Genomic DNA, 27,989 nt, shown 5'->3' with positions numbered 1-27,989 from the left:
TAACTGATATTTTTTCACTTTTCCGTGTGATATATCCGTCCGTAGCCTAGGAAACGGGTGTAGCTACAACAACATACCTTGTGTTACATAAAAACTTTATATTCCACCAATCTCCTGTTAATTGTAAATTAATTATTCTTTATTAAAAAGGATAGTTAACGCTTGTTTGTAAAAACGTCTTTATCGGTGGCAAACATATTGCCATAATAGTATGGCTAGCAGGTTGGTTTTCCTTACCATAATTTGTATATATACATTTTTTAAGCTATTATATTATTTCCCTGCTTATATAAGTAATATGGTTGTTAAAATGCACTATCCCCAAAAAGCATAGAGATTACATATTATCAATGCTATCGGAAAAGAGGGGTGATATAGTACCTGGCACCGACCGTTCTTATCACGCACACATCGAATAAAATAATTTCAATGGGGCGTCACATCAGTGATAGTTAAGCATAGTTTAATCCTTAACAATATAATCCAATGCTGCTGGTGTAAAATAAATTAACCTATTAAACAAATGACAATTTGCAATACCAATTATAAGGAGTTAACATATTGAATTATTAAACATATAAGCTAATAACATAATTCAGGTATTGAATAACATTTAAACAATAAAATCAACATATGTATAGTTAGCCATGCATGTAGAACAGAGACAGGTGGTGTCACTGAAGCATAACACACCTGCACAACCCCACCATCACCGCGGTACACTAATCAGCAATGCAGTAACATAGGAACTGTTGTTTGATCAATATTGTTATAATCTAGCTTGCAATGTACACTTGTGTATAACATTATTGTGTTGAAGATGTCTGAAATGGGTCTGGAGAATGTGTTTTATCTTGAAAGTGAGTTGATTTACCTGTGTAAAGGTGCGGAGGGATGGTGTTGCTTGGAAACACTCCCCGGATACTGGGCTCTTAGCCGGAGACAGATCAATAACATCTCCATCCAACAGGATGGTGTTATGCAAAACATCTACCTTTATATTTTTAATTGCTCTATTTTAATAGTGTGCATGTTCTTATAACATTATTTAACTTAAAAGTGATTGGCAGGCTTATTAAAGCAAGTTTATGACTTGCTTTAATTGTTTGTTTGAATTAAATCCAATTCTTTTAAACTTATTTATATATATATATGTACATTATTCTGTAGTATTCCTTTTTATATTGTCTATGTAAGTGTAATACAATACAGGTGTTTTATAAAGAGGGTTGTAAGCCCCAATTAATTAGTTTTTCTCTTAAGGGTCAGTTTTCAGTTGCCATTTAATTCTCCTATTGCATGTTATTAAATAGCAAAACTATTCATATAATGTTACTAATTGTAATAAATACACATAATTTAATTTGAATGTCTATGAATTTTTTTAAAATTATTTATAAAATATTCCAAATATAGAAATGAACATAATTTTGTCTTCAGAGTGCTACATTATCATGTAATTTGCAAATAATTTAAAAATTAAAATGTTGGCATTGATTTTTCTGAAGTTGTAGGTAATAATTTGTTTAAAATTTTCTCATTGATAATATGTCCGGCATCTTTTGTAACTATTTGCGTTCTCTCTAGACCTTAGTATCATAATTGAAAACACTTGTATAGCGAGGTGTAGTGGGTTCGACATTCATATGTATTTCTGAATTATTTAAATTTTACTGTTTTTCTATATTTACAAGTGCTTATGTAGCTAATTACGCAAAACATTGCAAAAAATGACTATTTGTGACTTATGAATTTGTCAGTTAAGAAACTCGGCTATGGTGGAAATTTAAACAAAATACGAAATGAGGTCTAACTGGATAACGGATAGCGTATGTGATTGTACTAATGGTACAATTGTGATAAATCACAATCAAACGAAATGCGCCATCGTCATTTGTTTTACATTCTCAATGATTTTTATAATAATGTTCGAGATAGGATTAAGAAGAAGCAAAATTCCAATTGAAATTTTAAACAAAAGACGGTTTTATGTCACGTGTCTGTGTTTTTTTGCTTTTGAACAACGACATGCTCGATCGTCATTTGTTTTACGTTCTTACCGCTCGAAAATATTCTTTTTATAATAATGTTCGAGATAGGTTTAAGAGGATGCAATATTCCGATTGGAATTTAAAACAGAAGATGGTTCTTTGTCACGTGACTGTGATTTGACTTTTGCTTATATTATTATTAGGACCTGGATGACCGAGCTTAGCTCGGTATTTTTTTTATAAATCGTGTTTTTTGGAAATTTTATTTAAGTACGATTTATATACTAATAAAATTATGAAATATGAATATAATTATCGAATAGAGATAATTATATTCATATTTAAGTTTTTCTTTGACTGACATCTTTAAACGAGCAATTCTATGTTTAAGTTGATAAAACACAAATAAAATGACATTTTCTAGAAATGATTCCTAGCTAAATCGATTTATCGCCCCCAAAACCCTCTGTATACTAAATTTCATGAAAATCGTTGAAGCCGATTCCGAGATTACAAAGTATATATACAAGAATTGCTCGTTTAAAGATATAAGATACATTTCAAACGGCTGACCGAGATGGTTAATTATTTTAACGAGTATTTAAGCGATACATTAAAGTTGTGAATTGCAGGTTTTGATTGCGCGGGCGACGAGGTGCTTGTGGAGTCTTCGCCGCCCGCCTCTCCCGTCATGGCGGCACAACTGGCACAACCCACACAGGTTACTTTTCCTAAAAAATATTGAAAATACATTAACCTTTCTTTCGTAAGTAGTGATATATGTTCTTCTTCCACACTACGCTCAAACCGTATTCTTTGGGATTTCTCTTATCTTGCCTGCATTGTGTTACGCAATGTTGACGTGACAACGTCTTATAAATTGGTTTGCCGGGTGACACTTCAAGAAACTGCGTTACGCTCCGCTCACGTTATGCGCTCACAATGAGAGCGAGTGAGAGGCACGCGTCCCTTCCACTCGGGCATGGTTAGCCCGCCTAAGAGCGAGAGAGACAGACATAAAAAGTGATTCATCCTTCTTCCTACTATACGAATGAATATTCACATTAAAATTATTTTACCACTCAAAGTCGTTGTCACGTAAAACTTTCGCCCGTATACCGACTTTACAGGCAACCAATTTTTTTTATTAGGAATAATTCTTTCACCCGTGTTATGTATTATACTAGCTTTATTAACACTTCGTTGCATACAGAAGTACAGTTGACATAATTAAATTAAAAGGAGGGCAACTGGCGGTCTTATCGCTTTTCAGCGATCTCTTCCAGGCCACGAATGTGAGAGAAAAAATTGATAAGGCAAGCGCAAGAAGTGCAAAAATACATAAGACATTAGATAAAACGAATAGAAGAAAACAAGGCAATTAAAACATAATATTATGACGACATCGGTTAGATCAAGATGTCGGTTATATTGACTAAAATCAAAGTTCTCGGCAGAATTCTATTGTATTAAGTACTCAACAACGTCATCGGCTGTTGCGACTATCATTTTTTATAAATACTAGCTAACCGCGCGAACTTCGTTTCTCTTTAATGCCTAGTACTATTAGTACACACCAACATGGAACATTTGCTACGCTACCCTAGTGACAAATTTCAAAGTAAAAAAAAAATAGGAGTTAATTGTAGAGGGGTGAAAATTAAGGGTTGTATGTATTTTTTAATGCCACATTATAAAAAAATCAAAACAAAAAATTTCGTCAAAAAAAAATTAAGAGTGAACAACCCTTATCACTAGAAACTACTAGAAAAACGGATAGTAGCCGATTCTCAAACCTACTGCATACGCATATAAGATTTGGTAAAAATCGGTAAAGCCGTTTCGGATTTTATATATTAGATGAATAGTCCCTTCTTCCCTTCTGTTATCATAACAGATTTTGACTGTTTAAAAAAACGACAGAAAAAGAGAAACACACATGAATCACGATAATTTTATCAGTTTCACATTTAGTACCAAAGTTAGGGACACGATGTGGACAGGTAATGTTTGTACAGTAGAGTGTATCTCTACTTTACCTTATTAGGTATGTGTCTTAATATCTTTTTTGACGTTGCGTTCTTTTATTGACATTCTAGTTATGCTTTTTTTAAATTCTTCATTTGCATTCTACGTTTTTTAGCTCTGTTATATGTATTTTCTTTGTCACCATAGTTAATCATTGTGGTAATAAAATAATTGATTCATTTAGAGCTTTGGAATTAGACCCCGAAAAGTTATATGTCTCTTAATATAATGTGATTTATTGGAATAAAATTTCTTTGAAAATTTTTAATTAAATTTATAGCTAAGAATGTAAAATTATTGAATTGTTATAGCTTTTAATCTGAATAAAATTTTCTCTTTCTTAATATACAAACTCTTCATCCAGGATAGTTAATTTTATTTACAAGTTATTAACTAGTAATCTTACAGCTACATAAATACATTTTATAAAACAAAGCTCTTAGACGATAAAAAAGCGAAAAAAGATTACTTTCGAAGAAAGTCTATCATACGGTAAATATAAATCAATTAAATACTTTGATAGATATTAAAAAAGAACTTGAAATTATCATAATAGTAGCGAAAATATATTATTAAAAAGAAAAATTTAGCTGTAGTGTTTATAACACTATAGCTAAATAAAGTCAAGGTTCTTAAAATTCCTCAAATCCTCTTTGGTAATGTTAAGATCTTCATAATTTGTGTTAGTCACCCCCATATATATTTCCAAAGGGCTATTCAAACTCCCGGACTTGATATTGTTTTACTGATTTTTATTGTTTTTTGCTTCATCCGAACGATTTTACGATGCGGTTATCAAACCGATATTTCCAGGGCACCAGCAGTAGTACATCGCCGAGTGCCGTCCGGGAATTAATTGTGATACCAGAGATTAGCAACGGGATTAATTTGCAACATGCAATACAACAGGTAACATATTTATAGGGCTTGGTATCACATTAATCCTGTAACTTTCATAGACTATCAAAAGGAATGCTAGAATTAGGAAATTCTGAGTTTCTATGAAACATATTGCTTTATACTGTTTCTATGTATGCACATGAGACGAGTTTAATAGGATGTTCAGCTATATGGATTCATCTTTCTATGAGCTTTTGTACAAATGAATAATAACGGAAAATGGTTTTGGGAAAATTCTGGGTCAAGATCATCCAATACGTTGTTGACATTCGGGAGTCAAGTCTCATTTCTAAATGTCATATTTGCAGCCTAAAGTCAAAGTGGTCTAGATTTTGTAGTGAATTTACTGAAACCAACCAATCACTTCAAATCGTTTTATTAACGAAATTGATAGAAAATTTAGGAGAAATCATATAACCGCCTCTACTAGTTTATATAATAGTAATAACAGTTTTCATAGTGAGGAAACCGGCATCTATTAGACCCAAAAAGTCGACGGCGTGTGTCAGGCACTGGCGGCTGATTTGCCTATTAGATTTAGAAATGGATCTGAAACAGATTCAGAATCTGAGCCTCAGACCAAAAAGTAGTCATAGTAAGACCAATTAAATAATAATAATAAAAATAAATAAATGAAATCGAACAATCATAATGGGCGGTCTTACTGCTAAGAGCAGTTTATTCCAGACAACAAAAATAATATAAACATAATTATGTGTTTAGATATGTGTAGATGATAATCCAAAAGTTTTCAGTTTTCGTTTTTTTTTATGTAATAGGAGGCAAACATACAGGAGGTTTTCATGATGTTCAGTGATACCGCTGCCCATGGACGGCTTGGACTTTTAAGAATTTCTTCTTTTCTTGAAATCGAAGTAGTTTGGTAATACTTCGGTTTGCAGCTGGTTTCACCTAGCGCAGTAAAAACTGTCTAAACGCGATTTATAGAATAGCTTGTTTCAATGCGCGATCAACTCGGCGTCACGGATTTTGGTAGTGTTTTAAGGCGTGTGACTCCTGAAGGTTTTTTTTTTAATTACTGAAATATATCGTTGAAGACGTCGAAAAATCTTGAAAATATGCGATATCCAGGCGAATTGAAGGCGGTAGTTTCGATTTAATTGAAATTTTTGTCTTTAAATATTTTTCAGGTGTCTACATCCGGTGTGGAAGTGAACGGTGACAGTTCGGGACAATCGAGCCCTAATAACGAGACCCAACACACTTATATCGTAGCGAGTGAGTTTTTTTAATTGATATTGGTTTTTTGTTTATTTTTTTAATTTATGTAGGCACCGCGCAATCTATGAGATTTTTTTAGTTTAAATTTGTATTAATTATATGATGTGAAATGGTAGGATATTACGATGGATTTTTTACCCAATATCGATGTAGTTCTTTGAATAATTGTAGCTGTGTAAAAACTTGTGATTGTGTGGTGGTTTGGGAGCAAATCTGGGTACAAAAAGTTTCATATTATACGTGATTGCTATCGTTACTGGAAGTTTGGTTAAATTCATAGTTCGACCAATAAATAATTTATTAAAAAACATATATGTACATATACAAACACTAGTTCCCACACGAGGGTCATTCCTGTATTTTGTTGATATAATACTTTTTGGGAAATAGTATATATTATAATTAAATAGAAACAAAAAAAAGAATACAAGATGGAAATAGTCCAGACAAATTGGCTATGAAGCTTTTCCAGAATACTTTTCAAGGCAGTTTTTCACAGCTGCACATGTAATAACTTCTGGTACAATTTTTACAGTAGTTTCGTTATCATTGAATACGTGAGTTAGAATTCTAAAAATCATTTGCAAATTTGTTTAACAAGCGCGAATTCAGCGTTAACTTCGAGGGCATCATCACGTCAACACGATAATTTATAGTAGTGATTATAGAGAATCTAGTATCAGCTATCTAAGAGTCGAGAGAGAGATAGATGGTGGTAAGAGCACGGCCACACGATGCGGTAAAAAAAACTTTTATTATGGAATCACTTATTCCACGTCATTAAATTTGAATCTATAGACATCCCTACTCATCAGCAAACGGTAACTGGGGAGCGTTGCCGCAACGTCATCCTACATAAAAATTGCTATACCATGTCAATTGTCACACGACGCCGGAGTCGCACCGCAAGCGCGCCGCGACTTTTGACCTACGAGACGAGGCGGGGGGGGGGGGGGGGGGGGGATAAGATGTATTGCCACACCGCAACGCCCTTGTGGCACCCTATATAGTCCGAAATAACCGCACCGGTACCTGTTCTATAAAAAAAAAATCGTGTGGCCGAGCTCTTGTATTGAGTGGCATGGTGTTTCGCTTATTATATTTGCACTTTGTTGTGTGATGCACAGACAATGTGAAAGAGGAGCCCAGTGAAGACTTCAGCGGTGAAAGCTACGATGAATGCAAGTGATTTTATTTTATTTTTGGGATGGTTTGCTTTGCTTTATTTACTTTATATTTAAACATGCTAACTCGTGTTTTAATTAACCGCTTTATATATGGAACATGGTGTAATGGTTGCATCTCCTAACAAACGTTGTGTAAAAGAAAAAACTTGACGATTAAGAGTGGCGGAGAGTTTATTGCCAGTTCTTCTCTTCCGTTCTATGCTCTGAAGAACTGTCAGTAAATGTAAAGTTAAAAGCATTTAATGTATATTTCTTTTTTGATGTTCATAAGTGTACATTATGTTACCTACATAAATGATTTTTGAATTTGATATAATATATCTGTGGTCATAGATCGGACAATGATAAGTACATTTTTGCTCAGTATGCCAGTAATATATCCAGTACTAATGCACAAACCGTGTTAGAGCCAAAAAATAATATCCAGTGTTTCATATTTTAATAGTGCCTTCAAAATTTCTTAATAATTTCATTGCTTGTATTTATCATATAAGATCTATCGCCACAGATATACAATTTTGGTATACATTTTTGCGACATTAATACCTCGATAATTATAACACCGTAATACATATAAATAAAACGATATACGCACACGATAATTATAAACCTTAGGAAAACACTATCTATTTCAAAATGTACAAAGATAGCGATTAATTAAGATTATTAATAATACGCTATTTTGTGCAAAAAATAATTTCAGATAGTATAGTAAACCATGGAACATATACAGTTGTATATTTTTTGAGTCTGATTTGAAATTTTTCAAAATTCAAATTGAATGTTGAATTTACAAAAGGAAACAAACAAACAAAAAGTATTTAATACATCTAACTTACTGTGCCTATGTGTAAGCCTGTGTGTAAGCCTAATTTGGTTGTGTTGTGTGATGGTGTAAAAGTTATTACGAGTTAAATTACTTCAAAACGCATATTTTATACAGATTTATCGTAATGACACATTTAAACTGTCAAATGACCTATTGTCTCCAATGAACAATATTATAAACATTTCTGTTTACACATTTAATACGTTTTTTCCTTACTAAAGGAAACCTGCAATGTTGTTCCGTTGTTATGACCCGCGTACGAGTCCAAACAGAAGGTATCAAACGACCCTCGACATTAAATATCTGATTATCCTGTCAAACTGAGACCTATTAAATCTGCGTTTTAAATTCACACAAATGTAACCATTATAGCGTGCACTTTACGGATTTTAATGCCGTGTGCAATTAATTGGGGTGCTTCAAATAAAATCCTTAATAATAGATAATTTCCCCCCGGATTATTTACCTGAGTGATCTCTATCAATGCGCATTGTTAATCGAACCTGCTACACTTTGATATGATGCGGACCAGTTCTTTTATGTTGGATGATAATGTTGTGCGAATTTGGCACGTGTCGTGATATTGAGTTTCATAATAAAATGTTTGTAAGAAATAAAAATTGAAATATGTACGTCTTTAATTTGGTACTATATTTCACAGGACAATCATATGATATAAGGAATTCGGTAATATATATTTATTTATTACAGAAATACATACATTATCCTTACAGACGATACAGACTTACCTTAAATACGATAATGTCGAGAAACATTTCATGAAATATAATAAAGTACATATTATATAATATTAAATACGTAATGTACACAATATGTCTACTGTGAATTCACTCTGCGAACATACAAATATGTCGATAGTGTCGGAGACAGTAGTACACAGTTCAGTAGGCCCAACGTCGAACAAATAACCTAGGCCTTCGCAGTCGCACATATCTATAGGTACCGGGAAACCATTTTTTCTGTTTTAAATATGACTATCAGTTGGGCTAGTGGCGTGTGATTCTCATCCCTGAGATTGTCGTTTCGATCTCCGGCTGTGCACCAAAGGACTTTCATTTTATATAAGCCATTAACATTCGCTTGAACGGCGAAGGAAAATATCGTGAAGAAACCGGCTTGCCTTAGACAGAAAGAGTCGATGGCGTGTAATAGGCACAGAACGCTGATCACCTACTATCCTGTTAGATTGACTCATGATCACCACTGATTTATTTTATTTTAAGACACTATCAGACACTTAAATTAATTTGGTAATATATAATAAAGCATGATAAAAAATCTTTTATTTGATGCGAAACATTATTTGTTAGATATAACGAAGACAGAAGATAAACGCGAACGTATTTAATTTTGTATTTGTATTAGTACAATAGACTTTAAAACTGTTTGATTTGTGTAGCGTAACCCAAAGATTAATAAATAATTTAAATGTTTAGTACTCGCGTAAATTAAAATTGTACGCACTTAAATCGTAATTTATTCATATAGGTAAAAGTACACATGAACATCAACGGAAAATATATTAAATGATTCTAAATTTACATTTACTAACAGTTCGCAAATCAATGGCGTGGCATCTACAAGATATATTAAAGTACTTAATTGGATTTTTTTTAAATTTATACAATGTTCTTCATCCAAATATCTATTGCAAACAATACCTTGTATTAAAATAGGGATTATAATATCAATTACTTGTATTAATTGGGGTGTCTTTTCACCCTTTGGCAAAAAATCAACCTGTTAAAACGTGAAATTACAGACCATAGGTATACAGTAGGTATCAGTGGGCGTGGACAGGTAGGGTGTGAGACGACGTCTGGTGGGAGTGAGATAGACGCGTCCTCTAAATACGGTGGTCCATGGGAAGCTGTACTATAAGCGATGATTTTAAGAATTTCTAGATATTATTTTTATCCAAAAATGCACTAAAAATTACAATATTTCTATGCAATGATCCAAAAGAATTAGTTTATGTCAAAAAATATTAGAGATAATGCAACATTATCGTATTGGCATAGTGTGTATAAACGCGAATTCTTTTAAAAATATCAAAGACGATATTATCCATAGTTATTATTTCAGCATTGTTGGCCTAGTGGCTTTCGCATACTCTCCCTGACGTTGTAGATTCGAACACCTATATCTATTATATAAATGCATACATAGACATTCTCTCTTGTATGGTGAAGGAAAACATCGTTCGAAATCTATCTTAATCTCGAAAAGTTAGGTCCAACTGATTTGAGTCTTAACTCAAACTACATGTGTCAGACACAAAAGGCTTATTTGCCAAAAAACTAAATAGGTGAGAAAATCTGAGCTATAGAATGTTGTAGCCCTCAGGTTGTATATTATGTACAGTATATAATCTCTTCAACGAGCATTTAATATCATTATGTTTTCTAATATTTCTAATTAAATATATTAATATGTACAATAAATATAATATCCCTAATAATACCTGTCGTAAATTCCCGAACGGTTTGACTTTTATATTATCGCTTCGATATGACACAACCCTATACATGTGGGTGGAAACTTTCTCTCTCGGTCTGGGAAGCTGTCGAGCTGAGTTGCCTGGGAGACCTCTGCGGGTATGGAGGTGCGTTACCGAGCATACTACCCCTGTGAGTACCGTCGTCAAGGCGTCATATTTCGTGAACTTGAACTAGCCTTTGTCTCGTATACGTCTTAGTTAATTTGCGCCGTCGAAAGATTTAATTTTTAACCTTTGGTTTCACGCGAGTTTGTTAGTCTGTGGGTTAAGCGTTTGGACGGAGTATTTACAAATTATAAAATGTTTTAATTATAAAGTAAAGAATAACTTTTTATCGGAAGGAAAAATTATATTAAAAAAAATTAAGTGTAATACATATTATTTTGTCGCTTATATATGTATTTATTTAGGTTTATCTAAAATCTTGTAATTAATTTACATGTACGTGCCTGAACTAATATGTTACTAACATTTAATTACTTATAACTATTAACATATTTTTATCGACTTAGCTGAAATTAACCCCAAATGTACTATAATCCTCAGATAGCTAATCAATGTTTTTAATTTTGCGTGACCTAGAACATTCTCCGTCGTTCGTTTACGAATCAAGCCTTGATATTAAAAATACCTAAGTGCGTATTTGTTGCCATGGTTACGGTTTTTATGGCCCTGGTAACCATGGTAACAAGGTACTCTTAATAAGGCTCTTAATAAATCGATATTTCTTATTCTTATTGTGAGATTTTTCTATAATTCTTTAACGAACGAACGAGTAATAAATATCCTGTAAAATGTTCGTAAGAACTTGGGACCTGGGAAATGCTTTTAGTAACGTGAGCAGGTATGTCTGTTGCAGGCGAAGGAGGAAATGGCGTGAACTATCACGTACAATATGTGGAGCCGCAAGAGATATACGCACAGGGATCGCAGCCGCATATGTAATTATATTTTCTTTATTTTAATATTATATTTTTCTCTAATCTAGTTTATAAGTTCCATGGACTTTACAATGGTCTCTCTATGTGCGCATTTAACATTTGACCAATGAAGGAAAACATCGTTAGGAAACCAACTTAGACCTAAAAAGTTGACCTACTTGCCTATTTTGTGTGTTTTACCTACTTGCCTATTAGACTCAAATGATCCTTAGAAAGATAATTAGCGAATCTGATTTAATAGGACGTTTTGCAGAGCTATAGTGGGACGGTTATCAGCTATCGCTAAGATACACCATTTTAATCAAATCTCGTCAATAGATATTGTCAATCATATATTGGATTTGGAGAAATGGTTTGACAGCTCTGAAGTTGGACAATAAATAATTTGATGCTTAGCGTGATTTTTGTCTCTGTAAAATGATGCAAGACGAATATAGTTTAAGCCATACGGACATCACCATGTGGAATCAGTGAACCACTGATTCCACTGAAGTATTTCGGAACCGATTCCACTTAGGCCCGGCGCTCGTTATTGGCATCGGAACGGCTGAGGATTTTAGGTTATAAAAAGCATTATACATTTATGGCAATAAAGTAGACATTTCCATGATATATGATGGTGGTAACAAAAATACCGCTTCGGTAAGCTTGAGGCTACTGAATCGGCAGCTTTGAAGATGCTTCGGGATACTTGGGGATCCTTCGGTACGCCGTCAACAACACCCAAAGTAAGCACTGCGGTGCGACATGCTTAGGGACGCCTCATCATCCCTAAGAACGTTGCAGCATGCTAAGACATAGTTTCCGATAGTGTGCGCTTGCATTTAGGAATGCCGAAGGATCCCTTTTCTTGCCGATGCCGATAATGAGCGCCAGGCCTTAGGGTTCTTCAAAGAACGTACCAATTCTTATATTGTGTTTGTGGTGGTATTACTTACCATCGACTTGGCCGTTTGTTCTATAAAAAGAATTTTCAGTGCAATTCTCATTGGCACAAATACTTTTCTGGTTTGGTCTAATTGGAGTTGTTAAGAGCAGTGTTGGCCTAGTGGCTTCAGGGTGCGACTCAATGGACTTTCTAGGTGCGCATTTAACATTTGCTCGAACGGTGAAGGAAAACATCGTGAGGAAACCGACATGTATTAGACACAAAAAGTCGATGACGTGTCAGGCACTGGAGACTGATCACCTACTTGCTTATTAGATTTAATAAAATCATGAAACAGATTCAGATATCTGAGGCCAAGATCTAAAAGAGGATGTAGTGCCACTGATTTTTTATTATAATCATATCACATGTTTCTTGGTTTTTGCTTACAGCTTTTGATAATTTTATTATAACATCGCCCATTTAGGAGAAAGATTCGCTTTCTTCTTTTTTGACTAGAGGCTAAAGATACATATACATATATAACGATAGTTTTCTATTAGAAGTCAGTATTAGAAAATGCGAGCTCTATTTTTAGAGTTTTGTATTTAAGGTGGTATTTTGCTATCGCGTTTTACGTTTCAAATAAATTGTCCACGAAACTCGGTAGGGTTTCATTTTCCTTGAACGTGTTTCAGCTGAGAATTGCGCAACTTATTTTCTGTACTGTGTTTTACATTAGTAGGGCTTTCATCTGTAATATGAAACACGAGTTAAGGTGTTAATACAACGTGGGCGTAAAATAAACTTGGGCGGAAACAATGACTCCTGCTACGCGTTCTACGCTATTTCAGAGTTAAATTACACATAGTAAAAAAAAAAGTACTCTTTTTATTTCTCGATTCACTGTGTTGTGGGCAGCTGAACTACATAATACTTACAGTTTTTTAATTAAACTACAGTCAAAACCGTTTGCGACGACATAGTTTAGAACAGGTTTGGGCAACCTTTTGATGAGGACCATTCTTAGCGTACAAATACGTTCGAGGGACGCGTTTAAAATTACTTGTGCATTTTAACGTGATAATATTTTTTTGCAATTAGCCATGAAATAATATGACAATGTTATTAAAATAACAAAATGGAATTTGTACAAATGATGAATTATAATTAAATTGTTAAATTTAATTATAATGCATTTTGAAAAAGCGTATTTAACGTAACAAGTGAGTTGCCGGCCTTTTAAGACTTGGTACACTTTTGACACTATCGAAATTCGAATGCTTCGAATTGCTTGGTAGCTTATATGCAGGCTTGTCTTGAGTTGTATTCAGATTCAGATAGATTTAATTCATTTCGTTGCCTTGCTCGTGTCGCAAACCCGTTGAAATTGATTGATATGCCATTCATCAGTTCCAGCTCCAAAAACATCAACTCAGTTATTTTTGTTAAGTGTTACTAGAAGAACCATTTATTTATAAGTAATACGTCATATTCTATACACTGAGATCTGTCCGATTAGGCGTATTTTTGAGTGGTTTGCGATTCCATGTACCTTAAATACTACTAGCTCTAATCTTAATAAAACACTTTTTACGGATTATAGTTATGTATTATTGTATTTAAACTTATAATTATTTGGACATAATTTTAAATTTAAACCGACGTTTCGCGTGCTTTACAGCGTGCGTGGTCACGGTGACTTTATAATTATAAGTTTAAATACAATAATACATAACTATAATCCGTAAAAAAGTGTTTTATTAAATGTGTAAAAGTTATGTTAATAAAAGACAATACTATGTAGCTCTAATCTTATCAAAGCCAGAATATAGGGCACTCGTATATCCAGGAACCACAGTATTTACTGAAATGTGCATAATACGGCATTTACTTGTTCCTTAGGGAGACACTCCGAGCATATCCAGTATTCGGAGTGGCGAATGTCGAGACTGTGGGCGAAGGGAGCGCTGATAATGAATGGGCGGGCGAATTCTCGTTCACGGACAGCGCGGGAACCTCTGGCTCGAGCAATGAGCAGCCCGCGTCTCCTGCCCCACCTGCCCGAATGCCGCCCGCCACTGTGCAGTGGCTGCTCGATCACTACGAGACGGCTGAAGGTAAGGGCAAGTAAAAGATCTAGTGATTGGACAGACTTTTTTTCTTTTCAGTAATAATTTTGACAAATTTTCAGGTTATATATAGGCTTAAAATTTCGACGCCCTTGACTCTATAATTGTCATATCCAATTGTTCGTTGGAATTGCATGTATCATAATGTTGGGTTTGATTTGTGATGATACAAAAACCATCTTATAAAATATGGAAGTTGTTTACACCAAATGTAAGCGAGAGAGGAAAGTCATCGGCAAAATTTGTTGAGACTTCTTTCTGTAAAACATCAGAAAACCGTCATACAGAAATCTTTTTGATTTCTAAGATGTAGCAAAATCAAAATCCCTAGGTTTCAGCCTACTCTGCTTGCTTGCTTTGTTTGAAATCCACCACTGAATTTTTTAGGTCAATAGTAGTATATTATGGCCTATTAGTACACACTATTTGATAGTATGAGAAAGTGATATTGAGATTCATCTGTATAAAACCCTGCTTAAAAAAGTGCTATGGAGTAAAATGACTGAATAATCACAAATTTATCAAAAATAATTTGTATACGTCACACAAAAGTGCCACAACTCAGACGAATAAACAATGTGTTATTTATATTTAATACTAACACGGTATTGGAGTTTAATTCTGTTAGGTAATGTTGTTGATCGAAGTATGATATGTGTAATTTGAAAATGATAATTTAATTATTTTTCGAGGTTAAAAGCATGGTACGTTACGACGCGACGCCATCTTGTCTCAAAGCGTTTGCGGGTTTCAAAGGGGTTGCAAACAAGATGGCGTCTTGACATGACAAATTAAAAAGAACATTTTTTTATACATCACTACATAGTATAAAACAAAGTCGCTTTCTCTGTCCCTATGTCCTTTTGTATGCTTAATAATCTTTGAAAGTACGCAACGGATTTTGATGCGGTTTTTTTTAATAGATAGTGATTCAAGAGGAAGGTTTATATGTATAATAACATCCATTAAATAGTGGAGAAGTACTGTTATTTTTGAGGTTTCTAATGTAATGTCGTAAATAATTACATTTTTTCCGCTTACATTGCAAACGCAGGCTGAACCCTACGAGTTTTATCAAAATAATGTACTAAGTATTGTACACATTGAAAAGGTCTACAGAAAAGTCCGTGATGGTTTATATCAATATGGTATATGTCGCGTATATTATCGGAGCTTTCCAGCGACGGAAATAACAATACATAATAAAAACCTGCTTTTCATCAGCATTGCACCCGTGCGAAGCTGGGGCGGGTCACTAGTAGTTACTAATAAATAATCTTTAATTGATTCTAGATCTTGTCAAATAGCCCAATGGATTCTAATATAAAGAATAAATACAAGTTAATTATAATCTTCGATATCGAACGACGAATTTTTTTCAATTGTCAATTGTCAACCAATTTTTGCATCTCTGTATGTAACTTAATTTCAGTTTACATAACTCGGATGTGACTTTAAAACAGTTTAGAACGAAATGTGTGCCTCCGTTCGGCTGGTTAGTCATCTCTCAAATGATTGACGCGTTTTGATACGTCATAAATTCCGCGTGACGAAAGACTTTAGTCTTACATATTATATTTTCAGTTGCCAGAACTTTGAAGGCATCGTTGTCGGCTTTTTTTCTTTTTCTTTTCGGCATTAAAGTTATTATTTATTTGAAGTTATACTTCTTTTGGCGCGTAAGGGAAAAATGAGAGTAAATTTTTACGATACGCGCGCATGCCGTCACAAATGCCGACACCCTGTTAGCTATAGTTAACATTTTAGTTTATTTCTTCTTTTGGGGCGTTTCAGCATTATTTTTTTTTATTCTTAGTGTCGTTCTACAAACGTAGAATACGGTGAAAGATTTCTATCTAAGGTCGTACGTTCGATCCCCGGCTGTGCACCAATGGACTTTCTTTCCATGTGCGCATTTAATATTCCCTCGAACGATGAAGGAAAACAACAAACCGGCTTGTGTCAGGCATAGGAGTTGGTTTTTAATTTTGTTTATCCTAATTAATTTCTTATGTTTGTTTTTTTTATTTCGTATTTTTTTTCATTGGATAGGCATTTTTGTCGAGTTAGGGTCAACTATTGTGTTTTTCTTTTCAATTAATAAAATCTTTTTCTGTAAATGTGCTAACAATATGTTTTTAGATATTTAAATAACTTTTTTGTATTTTCACTAAATAATGTTGTTTTAGGCGTGTCTCTGCCCCGTTCGACTCTTTACGCGCATTACTTGCGGCATTGTACCACACATCGCCTGGAGCCAGTGAACGCGGCGTCGTTCGGCAAACTCATACGTTCGGTGTTCGTTGGGCTGCGTACGCGCAGGCTGGGAACCCGTGGGAATTCGAAGTACCATTACTATGGGATACGGGCTAAGCCCACTGCGCCGAGGGACTCTCCTACGTTCCCTAATAAGTTGGATATGGATGAACAGCATGAGGTATATTTTTTATATTTATTAATATATTTATTTTTTAGGTCATTGACTTTCATAAAATGTGATTCATTTGACTATTCATTGCACATTAATAATACAAGACATGTGGGTAGAAATAAAATAATTATAGACCGAAGGTAGTTGAAAAATGTATTTCCATACCCGACGTTTCGGTGGACTTTTAACGGTTTGTTAAAAGAAGAGAAAAACGACGAGATGAGATTTTTATTTAATTACACAGTTAACAAATTTTAACTTTAAACACTGTAACTAGATGGCGCTACACACATTTTTTCTAGAAATTAAATGATTATAAATATAGAATCTTCGTTAACTATGTTTGTAACTATTATATTAAATGTATGTAGGCTTTTATGTAGCCCTTAAGGCATTAAGATACTCCTTAGTGATTTTTTAAAGAATTTGATAGTAAGTATTACGTCAAGAAAATAGATTGCTTGACTTAAGGCGAACGTATTTTTTACTACATAATTATACGTGTACGTTGAGGGCTCTATGTATATGCTAAATAATGAAGTTTTGAAATAGTGTACGGTTTTTGATAATTTTCATTTATTATATTTTCTTTTTTTTATATACCATAGCCTTAGGAGGCTCATTTAATAAAAAGAAAAAGGTATCACAGACAATTAAACTTGTAACTCTTTTTGTACATTGTGATGTAGGATGTGCGTCGTGAAGATCAAGGCCCGGTGGGCATAAGCGGATCAGCTCATCGCCAGTACTTGGGAGCCGTGATCCCGCCGGACCCACCAGACATCTTCATCGACGATCTGCCTGATGATGTGCCGCTCAATGCAGCACAGCTTTTGCAGATTCATCATCGGTTAGCTTTTCTTTCATTTTTAACCAAAATTTAATTTTTATTTTTTTTTATCAAGCGATTTTGGTGTCTAATACTAAGCGAACGATACATCCCTAGGTTCCATCCCTGGTTCACCAAATTAAAACCCACATGTTTTAAGATCATTGAAAACCCATTGGTGTACGTAATTCGAACGAACAAGACGCCAGAGGCCCGTATAGAATGTCTAACTTTATTAAGAGCTGTCAAACCAATTTTCTGACATCTTTGACAGCTCTCAAGACGAGATAATGACTTGAGATACGAATTAGAATATGCACCTAAAACTATTTGTGAACCTTATCTCATCAACCTCAAATTCAAATCAAGTATAAACTGAAATATCAAAAGCATTTTAGAAAAGCTATGGGTTAAAGACGATATTAGGTGTTTTTAATTGATATTTAGGGGTATTTAAAGTTGGTCCTAGGAGTTGGCATAGATATAGGATCTTTCTCATGAATTCTCGATGTTTTTGACATATTATATTTAGGTTTTCTTAGGAGTTTATTTTATTATTTATATAAATAAATCAGTGCACTACAACCTCTTTCAGGTCTTCGTCTCAGATTTCTGAATCTGTTTCATGATCATATTTAAATCTAACAGGCAAGTAGGTGATCAGCCTCCAGTGCCTGACACACGTCGTTGACTTTTTGGGTCTAAGACATGTCAATTTACTCACGATGTTTTCCTTCACCGTTCGAGGAAATGTTAAATGCGCACATAGAAAGAAACTCAATTGGTGCACAGCCGGGGATCGAACCTGTGGTAGGTTTGATCCCCTTATCTTATATCTTTAAACGAGCAATTCTTGTATATATATATATATATATAATTGGAATCTCGGGATCGGCTCCAACGATTTTTATGAAATTTAGTATACGGGGGGCTTCGGGGGCGATAAATCGATCTAGCTAGGAATAAATGATAGAAAATAACAAAAAGGTGGTGTTTGAGTAGCCCCAATTTAAACTGAAAAATGAATCTTCCTGACATCTATCGGCGAATAATAATACTATTTTTAAAATTGTTTTAACGAGACGACAACACTAAAGCTATTCCAGCATAGGATATTTTCTATATGGTTCATATTTCATCATTTTATTAGTTTGTAATTCGTACTTAAATATAATTTCCAAAAAACACAATTAAAAAAAAATATAAATACCGAGCAAAGCTCGGCCATCCAGGTACTTATTATTTATGTCAGATATAAGTAATCCACAATGTGGGTAATACGTGTATGAATCCGTTAAAACCGTATCCTGTTTGTACAGAGAGCATGGCATAGAGTTCCTAGAAGCCGTCGCGGCGTTGGACACGTCCGCCGTAGAGCGCGCTCGACGCAATTTCTGGAAGCGTCCGCCGGGCGAACTTTGCCGACGTGCTCTATACAAATTGACCGCGCGAAGGGATGTCGCTGTGTGGCTGAGGAAGGCCGAGTTGCAGTTGTACCAGAGGGCTGTGGATCTGCTGTTGCCGGATGTGTTGCGGCCTATACCGTCGCAGTTGACTCAGGTGGGTCCAGTTTCAGATTGTTTCGGTTTAAATTTTTATTTTTTTAACATTTTTAAGATTTTAGTTTTTAAGTTTTTAAAATCAAATGAACTTTAGAATTAAAATTTTCAAGCTATTCTACTGTTCTCACCTCTGGAAGATAGATTTATTTTCAAAACCCTATTCTAAAATGGCAAGCTATACTTTGGTGTAATCTAAATCCTTATCGTAATAAATATAAACATACATAATAAATATAACATATACAAATGCCAGCTTTTACCAATGGATGGACATTTATACTGCATTTAAAGATCTGTTTATGGTTTAGAACTATTAGATTCTGTCTTTTTTACGATTTTAACGTTTCTTAGAATAAAGTTGAAACTGGTATTGTTTGTATCGATTATAATTATTATCTTGTTTTCTTTGGCATAAAATAAAATTCATAATCACATGACTTCTCGAGTCTTGGCGTAGCCTAAAGATTGGGTCTCTGCATCTTCTACTGCATTTACCATGTTCATCTGAGATTCATCATCAGTCGTCTAGGCAGAATTGACTCCACCCGTAGTATCTTGACGTCCGTCGTTCCACAACTGAGCGATATTTAAAGACTTTGTGTGTCATATATCATAACGAAGCCTTTTTCATAGGCGATCCGTAACTTCGCTAAAAGCCTGGAAGGGGCTCTGGCGGGTGGGGGCAGTGGGGCCCCGCCCTTGGCCCAACGGGCCCAGAGCTCAGCAGCGGCAGCCTTGGCCGGGGCTCTGAGGCGGTACACTTCGCTTAACCACCTGGCGCAGGCCGCCAGGGCAGTGCTTACCAATCAGCATCAGATACAGCAGGTAATAAAGAGCTTTTTTTTATCTTCATATAAGTGAAACTTTTTTTTCTGTATTAAAAAACATGGATATTGCGTAAGAAAAAATGTTTAATTCCGTACTTTTTTTAATTATATGCTTAGAAGCTCTGAACGTATCTACTTATAGTCGCAAAGACGGTATGATTAATAATATTTAACAAAAATTATATGCTAGTATGTATTTGTAATTAAGTATATTGGAATACATTTATTTATTTACACAACGGAGTTAAATTGTTCGATATGTGTAAAACAAACTGTTGCTTATATTTCTAAAAGTAATATAAAATAATAATCATATGTTATATATGATAATATGTATGTTTCTTGGGTCATAGGGGTTGAAATGAAAGAGGATTTTATTTTTACTCTATATTACTCTATACCACGCGCGTATGACCATAGATTAGCTAAACAATGAATGCTTTGTAAATTTACAATTAATTAAATTTTTTTGACGTTCATAAGTGTACTTGTTTACCTACATGAATATTTTGAGTTTGAGTTTGAAAAGTCGAAGAAAGTTTTTACGTCTAAACTCTCGGGGTGTAACGCCGACGATGTAGGACATCTGAAATACTTCTTTTAACTTCAGATGGTGTCAGATCTGAGTCGCGTTGACTTCCGTGTGGTCCGTGAGCAGGCGGGCTGGGCCTGCGCTTGCGGCTCTACTCCCGCAGCTCACAAGCTGGAAGCTGATTTTAAGGTGATTTATTTCAATACGTTATATATACTTATATATGTAAATTCCATTAAGGGTATAAAATCGCTTTATCAATCTTAATTTTATACTTGGAAAATTGGAATGATAATGGGACTGATAAAAGTAGACAAAGTCTCCAACTAATATTTTTATTGAATTCTGTGTCTTAGAGAGTATGACATACATAATACCTAACAATTATTTACATTATATACTTATATTAAAATAGCGTGGAGCACTAGCACAAATGAATAATAGTCTATACTCTATACACTACACGGTCAGCTGCTGCGAACTATGTGCGCCGCCATATTGGCCTTGGCTGCTGTGACGAGCGCCTTTCACTTTATCCCTACTCCGACCGACCGTCACGCGACATGCGCCACACAGACCAAAATGTTTCATTTTAAAAATAAACTCGACTGGCAGGCAACATTGGGCCGCGGCGCGACACTAGAGCAATGGGCGTCGTGGCTCGAGGCGTGCGTCCGCGACGCCTTAGCGCCGCACGTGGGACGTCCGGACTACACGCCGCGCGCGAGGCGACTGCTGCTCGACTGGTCGTTTTACTCCTCGCTCGTTATACGCGAGTTGACGTTGAGGTATATGAGGGTAGTTTGAGATATCTTATCAGCTTAACTTAATATTTGTAATGTATAATATGGTATGAATTCGATATTCGTACATATATATCTGAGAAAAACACATTTAATTATATTAATATACAATTACAAACTAAAAATATATCTAATAACTAGCCTTAAAATTTAATTATTAAAAAATATTATTAAAAGGAGTCCCTTTAGGCAAGGTTCCGAAGATACTGGCAGCGTTCCTCCTTTGAATAGCTATACTAATTCTTTGTGCGAGGTAGCTGCCAGCTCTTCGTTCTCCTGTGATGTCGACTAACCTTTTTGATAATTCCCTAAAAAGCTTTAATTTGTAATACATTGTTTAATACAATATTGTTACGAGCAAGATATTATAAGCAGTCAGGGTTGCCATCCGTACTTTATAATAATGTATTGTACGTTATTTAAGGATTTAATTGTACTCTATAGTTTATGAAAACAACGCCATAATGCCAGAGACTGTTATGATGTAATTTCTTCAGTCGTATATATTATTATCGAGGAACGAAATAGATTGTGCAATTGTTTGTCGAGATACTAATATAATACAAACTGAAAAAAAGCAATAGCATATATATAGGTATTTTTTAATATAATGGTATAGTAAAATAAATTGAGTTTACTTGAATTAAGTTCGGTGGCGTTTGTTGTAGGGTAATTTAGTTGTAATGTTCAAATATTCATTAAAGTTCATCTTTTTTTTTCTCACAAATACTTCATACATGATAATTATAAATTTCTGGTTTGTTATAAAACTTTTGTGAAACGGTCTTTTTTTAATATTTATGGCTACTTAAAGTCCTTCAAGAGCCTATATAACCCCATAGGCGAGCCTTTAGCAATGTGAATGTCCATGGGCGGCAGTGAGCCGCCGTTTGCCCCGTTATATATAGTTAATCATTTAGCAAATAGGAGGCCATATGGCCACTTGACACATAAGAATAATTATGTGTTAAGTCTTAACAATTTCTCAAGGAATATATTTTATTGACGTAATTCTACCTAACGTGTATATTTTTTCCATGTCTGATGCATTCCAATCGTAAGGTATTTGAATTTCCAGTGTTGAAATGGTTTTCATAAACAATTCTTGATGAAATTTTTCAAAGTTTATTATGTGTTTACTTGGACTTTAGTTTCATTTTATAAATATCTAAACTATACTTTTGTAAGCGTCCAAGTCCACATTATTTGTTAGAAGCGATACTTTTTAATATTCTAGTTTTTTGTGAGTTATATAGAATTCCTCAAATCATACCTATATATAAATTAAAATGTGGGTTTCAGTACCCACTGGCACCCGCTGGCAATATTTGTATGATATGAAAGTACCCACATTTTGAAAACATTTCAAAATTCTTATAAAACTTACTGAAAATTCAGAAATGTGGATAGGTTAGTTGTGTAAATGTTTTAGTTTTAATTTAACACATATGTAAACGAGCACAAGACAGATAGCGCACGTAGTGTGTAGGTTCACAGACGACGGTGTTGTTCGCAGATCGGCAGCGTCTTTTGGCTCTTTCCACCTGATCCGTCTGCTCTACGACGAGTACGTGGCATTCCTCATCGAGAAACGGGTGGCGACTCATCGCGGGGAGCCGCCTATCGCGGTTATGCAGCGGGCTTCGGTATGGCGATAAAAATTGGATTGTTTTTAGTTTTTAAACTTTACATTTTCATGGACACATTTCGAAATTGTTATCTATACTAATATTATAAAGAGGAAAGGTTTGATTTTTTGTTTGTTTGTTTGTCTGTATGAATTGAATAGGCTCATAAACTACTGGACCGATTTTAAAAATTCTTTCACCATTCGAAAGCTACATTATCCACGAGTAATATAGGCTATATTTAATTTTGAACAAAAATAGGGTTCCGTAAGATATTAGGGTTTTTCGGACACAAGGTGTAAAAAATCAACCAAAAAAGTTACTTATTTTGAGTACCCTGCCTAAACTATTAAAGATAGAACCATAAAATGTTCTAAGTAACTGTAGATCTTATAAATAATAAAAAAAAAAAGTCCGCGAAACACTATAACTATCTATGTCGAGTGAGGCACAATAACCATAAATGATATACATGGCAAAACGACGTTTGCCAGTTCAGCTAGTATTTACTAAACCAGTCTTTTCTTCTACCATAATCGTTTTCAGGACGACGACGATGAGTTGCCCGAAGAGGTGTCCCGCGAGGAGGAGCTGGAGGGGGAAGGGGAGTGGGAGTGGGGGGAGGAAGAGGAGGACGAAGAGGACGAGGGGGAGCCCAAGAGGGCGCGTCTCGATGAATAGCTAGGGTCAGTATATTTGTCTAAGGGTGTGTCTTCTTGCGCATTAAGAGGCATTAAGTATATTAAATTTAATATTATTTTCCTTTTCAGATTTCCCGATTTTCTTTGCTTGCCCTTTTTGTGAGCGATATGTGTATTTGTGCAATTTTAAGTAAGAACACAAAAATTATTTAAAATTATATAAATGTCAATGTTCTTTAAGCATTTCGATTTACAATTCACAGAAGTGACTGCTTTTAGATGGACATATTTCTGCGTTTGAACCTTTTTAACTAAGGTTCTTAATATTATTAAAAGGAATTTTAAAAAGGCATGGTAATACCAAGTTTTTACGATGTTGTGACACAAATAAAACACTTGGTAGATTCTTTTAGCCAAAAGATAAAAAAAAAATGTACATTTGTGTCCGTCATACGATGGCTTCACAAATATACATGTATTTAATACTTTTATTGTTTGTGGGTAGTTATAAAATATAAGAGTTCTAGTCGTCTACCTTCGCAGGTTTTGTATAAATTGTATGTGTACGGGTAAGTAACTGCAAAATTTGACTAAAATAAGTTCACTATACGTAAATATATGAATATGTGTGTTTAGATTTATATTATTCGCTACTAGTAATCTATTAATGGGAATGGAAGGTTAATCTTGGTACCGCAAGTGTTATGTGCTGAAATTATAAACTGAGTAACAAGTATACAGTGAGTCACGAATATAAAGTGAAACACAAGGTATAAAGTGAGACACAAGTATAATTTGGGACACAAGTATAAAGTGAGTCACGATTGTAAAGTTAGCCACCACAATACAGCGGGACAGGAGTATAATTTGGGGCACGAGTACAAAGTTTGTCGCAAGTATAATGTGGAACACAATTTTAAAGTGACACACGAGAATAAAGTGAGACAAAAGAAGAAAGAGTGCTGCAAGTATAAATCGAATTTTTGGTATATTTATGTACGTAACGCATCTATAAAGCGGACCGTAGGTATAAGAAGTACCATGTGATTTTTAAATTATTGTTTGAAGAATACACGGAATTCACACCCTTCCAATCTCATTTATATATTCCAATTAAGGTTTATGGGATCAGTAGCGAATAATTCTGAGATATTATTTTGTCAAAAATATAACTAAATATATTTGTGAACACCGGTCATGGCATTTATTTTATGAACCAAAGATTACACAATGGCACAAGGTATATGTAGTTTTGTGTATTTTATGGTATAGGTTACGCCCGGTTCCTATATCGTACCAATCGTCATTGCTACGAATAGATTTATTTTCACATTTGAAGGTATATTTTCTAGAGAACTATATAATATTGTCTACCATTTGTTAAATGGAGACAGTGTTGCATAGCCGGTCATATCTACCCGTAGCAATTACGTCTCGTATTTTGAATATGGAAACCAGGTGTAAGTGTATTCGTCTAACTATACTTAGTTGACTTAATGACTTTATTTAAAGTATATTTGCAAATTTTTTGTTGTAATTCTGCAATCAAATGGCGAACATTTTAAACGGTTTAGTTAAAGCCTGGGCTGATAATTAACAGCTAATTAAGGTTGTTGGCTGCGACGTATATAAAGTATGTAGACTAAAGGGAACTTCATAACTTGTATATGATGAGAATTCAGAGATAACTATACAATTTACCTATTGAACCGCGGTACAAGTTGTTTGACTGCAACTTCTTAAATGTAGCCACTGAGACCTTCGAGCCAGTCACTGGCTAGATGTTGTCGAAGGAGTTCCTTTCTCCAAATATGTTTGGAGTCATTAAAGATATGTGAAAAACATTAGGTTTTTTGCTGAAGTCATTGAGTCAAAGGAAATAGAATAAGAGAAATAGTTTAAAAATATATATAAATAATTTAAAAATACGTATTATTTATTCGTATATTAATCGAGTCAATGTTTAGTATGTTTACTATGTCGATACATGTACTTAGTCATAGATTAAGACTATGTTATAAATTATATGTCTTAAGCACAATTTCAGCGCATTAAATATGTAATAAGTTCAGAAAATTAGCCGTGCAAAACGCCCTATGTTTCTGTAAAATAAAACTCATGACGAAATGGTATATTTTTGTACACAATAGCCTTTGTTGTTGCCTTACACGATACCTCTGATGCGTTGAATTGACGGTTGTGTTTGAAGCAAATAAAGTTGTGAATTTGCCTCTTAAGAAATTTGTATACGTAGTGTAGTCGCCTGTCCAATACACGTTTAAAATAAGCCTTATTTCTGTGCATTTATGATGACAATATTTAGATGCCACCCGGATTCCCGGTGCCTATAGTCGGTAAAACGTTGATTTTTCGATTTCAATGAGATTTATTTTTGCATTGTCTTGCACTATGTGTAGTAAGTGTTGTGTAAGTGGACTTGTATTGGTAAGTTCATGATGGGCGTAAAGTGTGTTATGGATACGAAATTCATAGAACTTCGAATTTAGACGTCGAAAACACACTTTACGTGTATTGTTAAGTGTTAGTGTAACATGTGGGTGCAACTTGATATTTGCCGAAGAATAATTATTACTAACTACTCTGTTTGAAAATCTCTAACTGATATGATGCTTATATCCTGCTCTATTCTCCGTTTGTCTTGGACATTGGGTTAAGTTATAATAATCCACCCCACTTCTGCCATCACTTCTCCTACCTTCACTTCTCCTACCTTAACGAGTTTTATTCTGAAAATATGGCCAAAGTAGCTAAGCACTCGTTTGTAAGCTATTATGATAGTTGACAGTCTTGTGGTGATCTTTAGTTGGGCATGGAAGTGTGGGTTTTTTCGCCCGTGGCATCTGCAATAAGCTCCTCCAACACCGTATCTAAAATTCTATATTCGGTCACGATCACGTTCTGTTTTGACATATTCTGGTCAGTTTGCTCATAGATTCCCTATCACATCCCTTTTCGCTTATTCGTGATCCCAAATACATAAACAAAAAGGTTATGTGTTTGTATGTTTGATCCGGCACTTCTACAGGACGTGAGAGGATTCCAGCCCGATTGACTATTTAGCTAAATCCCATTCTGAGGAGGAACATAACGTCGTGTCTTCCGAGTATCGGATGCTTGCTGATATTGTTGCGTCCAACCGTCTTCATCCCATTCTTTCAGCGCCACCTTCAGTATTCGGTATAAAAATTAAACCCAAGGGAACTGAAAGTCGCGATCTCTAGTTGGCTTAGTCTTACCGCATTACTTATTGACTCTCCCTTCTCGTCAATCAAATTTGTGCCACAAAGTCTGACAACCATCTCTATCAATTGTACCACCTTGACATTTTGTACCATATTCGTGCAATGAATAAATTATTATTATTATTATTATTATCTCCATAAGCTATTCCACCTTACGCAGAATGCCTTGGAATAATCTTTTTGTATGTGTTTAACGTTTCCAAATAATTGTTGGGTTTAGAATAATTTAAAGAAAAAACTGTTGTGTTAAGGTGTAGTAAATTTTATTTCCTCATTATTTCAAATTATGCAAATCTCAAGTTGGAAACACAAGAAGTAAGAGCTTATATTATATTGAGATGTCTAAGTATTAAAGCAACGAATTGAGCTGCGTTTCTCCGTCAGAAAGTATCTTGTTGATCCTTATTTTCCTGAATTTAAGGGTCGTTATTGTACGTCAGTTTGGTCTTTCAAGACATAGAAACGCAGTTAAAAGGGTATAACCAATAGTTGCTTAGTATAATCTATGGAAGTCGATGTTTGTCTACAGACCGTATGTATGTCGGAAATAAAGCTAGTCATGTGTTTAAAGATGTCTTTTATTTTTAAATTCCTTAATTTCGTTCTATATAAATTAATACATTACCTAACTATGTATATATATTAGACTGATTCAAAGTAAAATAAAAAAAAATGAGTAAATATATCTAAAAAGCTTCTTTGTTAGATAAAAAACCCTAAAAAATGAGCTTGATATCTTATCTAACATAAATTAAATTTACTAATCAGGTAATAAAAAAGAATGTTTAATTTAATAGAAAAATTGAAATGTACTTTTTTACTTTTTATAATTTT

The 27,989-nt window shown here is 34.4% G+C and overlaps 1 protein-coding gene across 4 annotated transcripts; it reads left to right on the top strand.

Moving 5' to 3' along the window:
* On the top strand, positions 1 to 27,725 carry LOC110997884 (transcription factor RFX3). Of its 4 annotated transcripts, none has more exons than XM_022266244.2 (16): positions 1 to 222; positions 2,624 to 2,712; positions 4,833 to 4,928; positions 6,071 to 6,158; positions 7,289 to 7,342; positions 11,558 to 11,639; positions 14,413 to 14,627; positions 16,829 to 17,076; positions 17,760 to 17,920; positions 19,219 to 19,459; positions 20,095 to 20,286; positions 20,899 to 21,009; positions 21,436 to 21,608; positions 23,113 to 23,269; positions 23,798 to 23,937; positions 24,022 to 27,725. In XM_022266244.2, the coding sequence occupies exons 2-15, from the start codon at positions 2,683 to 2,685 to the stop codon at positions 23,930 to 23,932; spliced, it is 1,983 nt and encodes a 660-aa protein (XP_022121936.1). In that variant the 5' UTR covers positions 1 to 222; positions 2,624 to 2,682; the 3' UTR covers positions 23,933 to 23,937; positions 24,022 to 27,725. The 4 variants fall into 4 exon arrangements, with proteins under 4 accessions (XP_022121936.1, XP_022121939.1, XP_022121938.1 ...); XM_022266245.2 differs by having other exon boundaries at positions 2 to 222; positions 23,140 to 23,269; XM_022266247.2 differs by lacking the exon at positions 7,289 to 7,342.
* The last annotated feature ends 264 nt before the right edge of the window (positions 27,726 to 27,989 follow it).

This window comes from Pieris rapae, chromosome 19, assembly GCF_905147795.1.
Source record: "Pieris rapae chromosome 19, ilPieRapa1.1, whole genome shotgun sequence".
Taxonomy (NCBI): domain Eukaryota; kingdom Metazoa; phylum Arthropoda; class Insecta; order Lepidoptera; family Pieridae; genus Pieris; species Pieris rapae.
The sequence above is the reverse complement of the archived record's forward strand: the minus strand, read 5'-3'. Positions and strand labels throughout refer to the sequence as shown.

What these genes read in the sequence shown, in the direction of transcription:
- LOC110997884 (XM_022266244.2), top strand. Translation starts at nt 2,683, where the DNA reads ATGGCGGCACAACTGGCACAACCCACACAG. An exon ending in ATCAGCATCAGATACAGCAG is followed by an intron (nt 20,287 to 20,898) that starts GTAATAAAGAGC and finishes TTTTAACTTCAG; the next exon opens with ATGGTGTCAGATCTGAGTCG. An exon ending in ATACGCGAGTTGACGTTGAG is followed by an intron (nt 21,609 to 23,112) that starts GTATATGAGGGT and finishes CGTAGTGTGTAG; the next exon opens with GTTCACAGACGACGGTGTTG.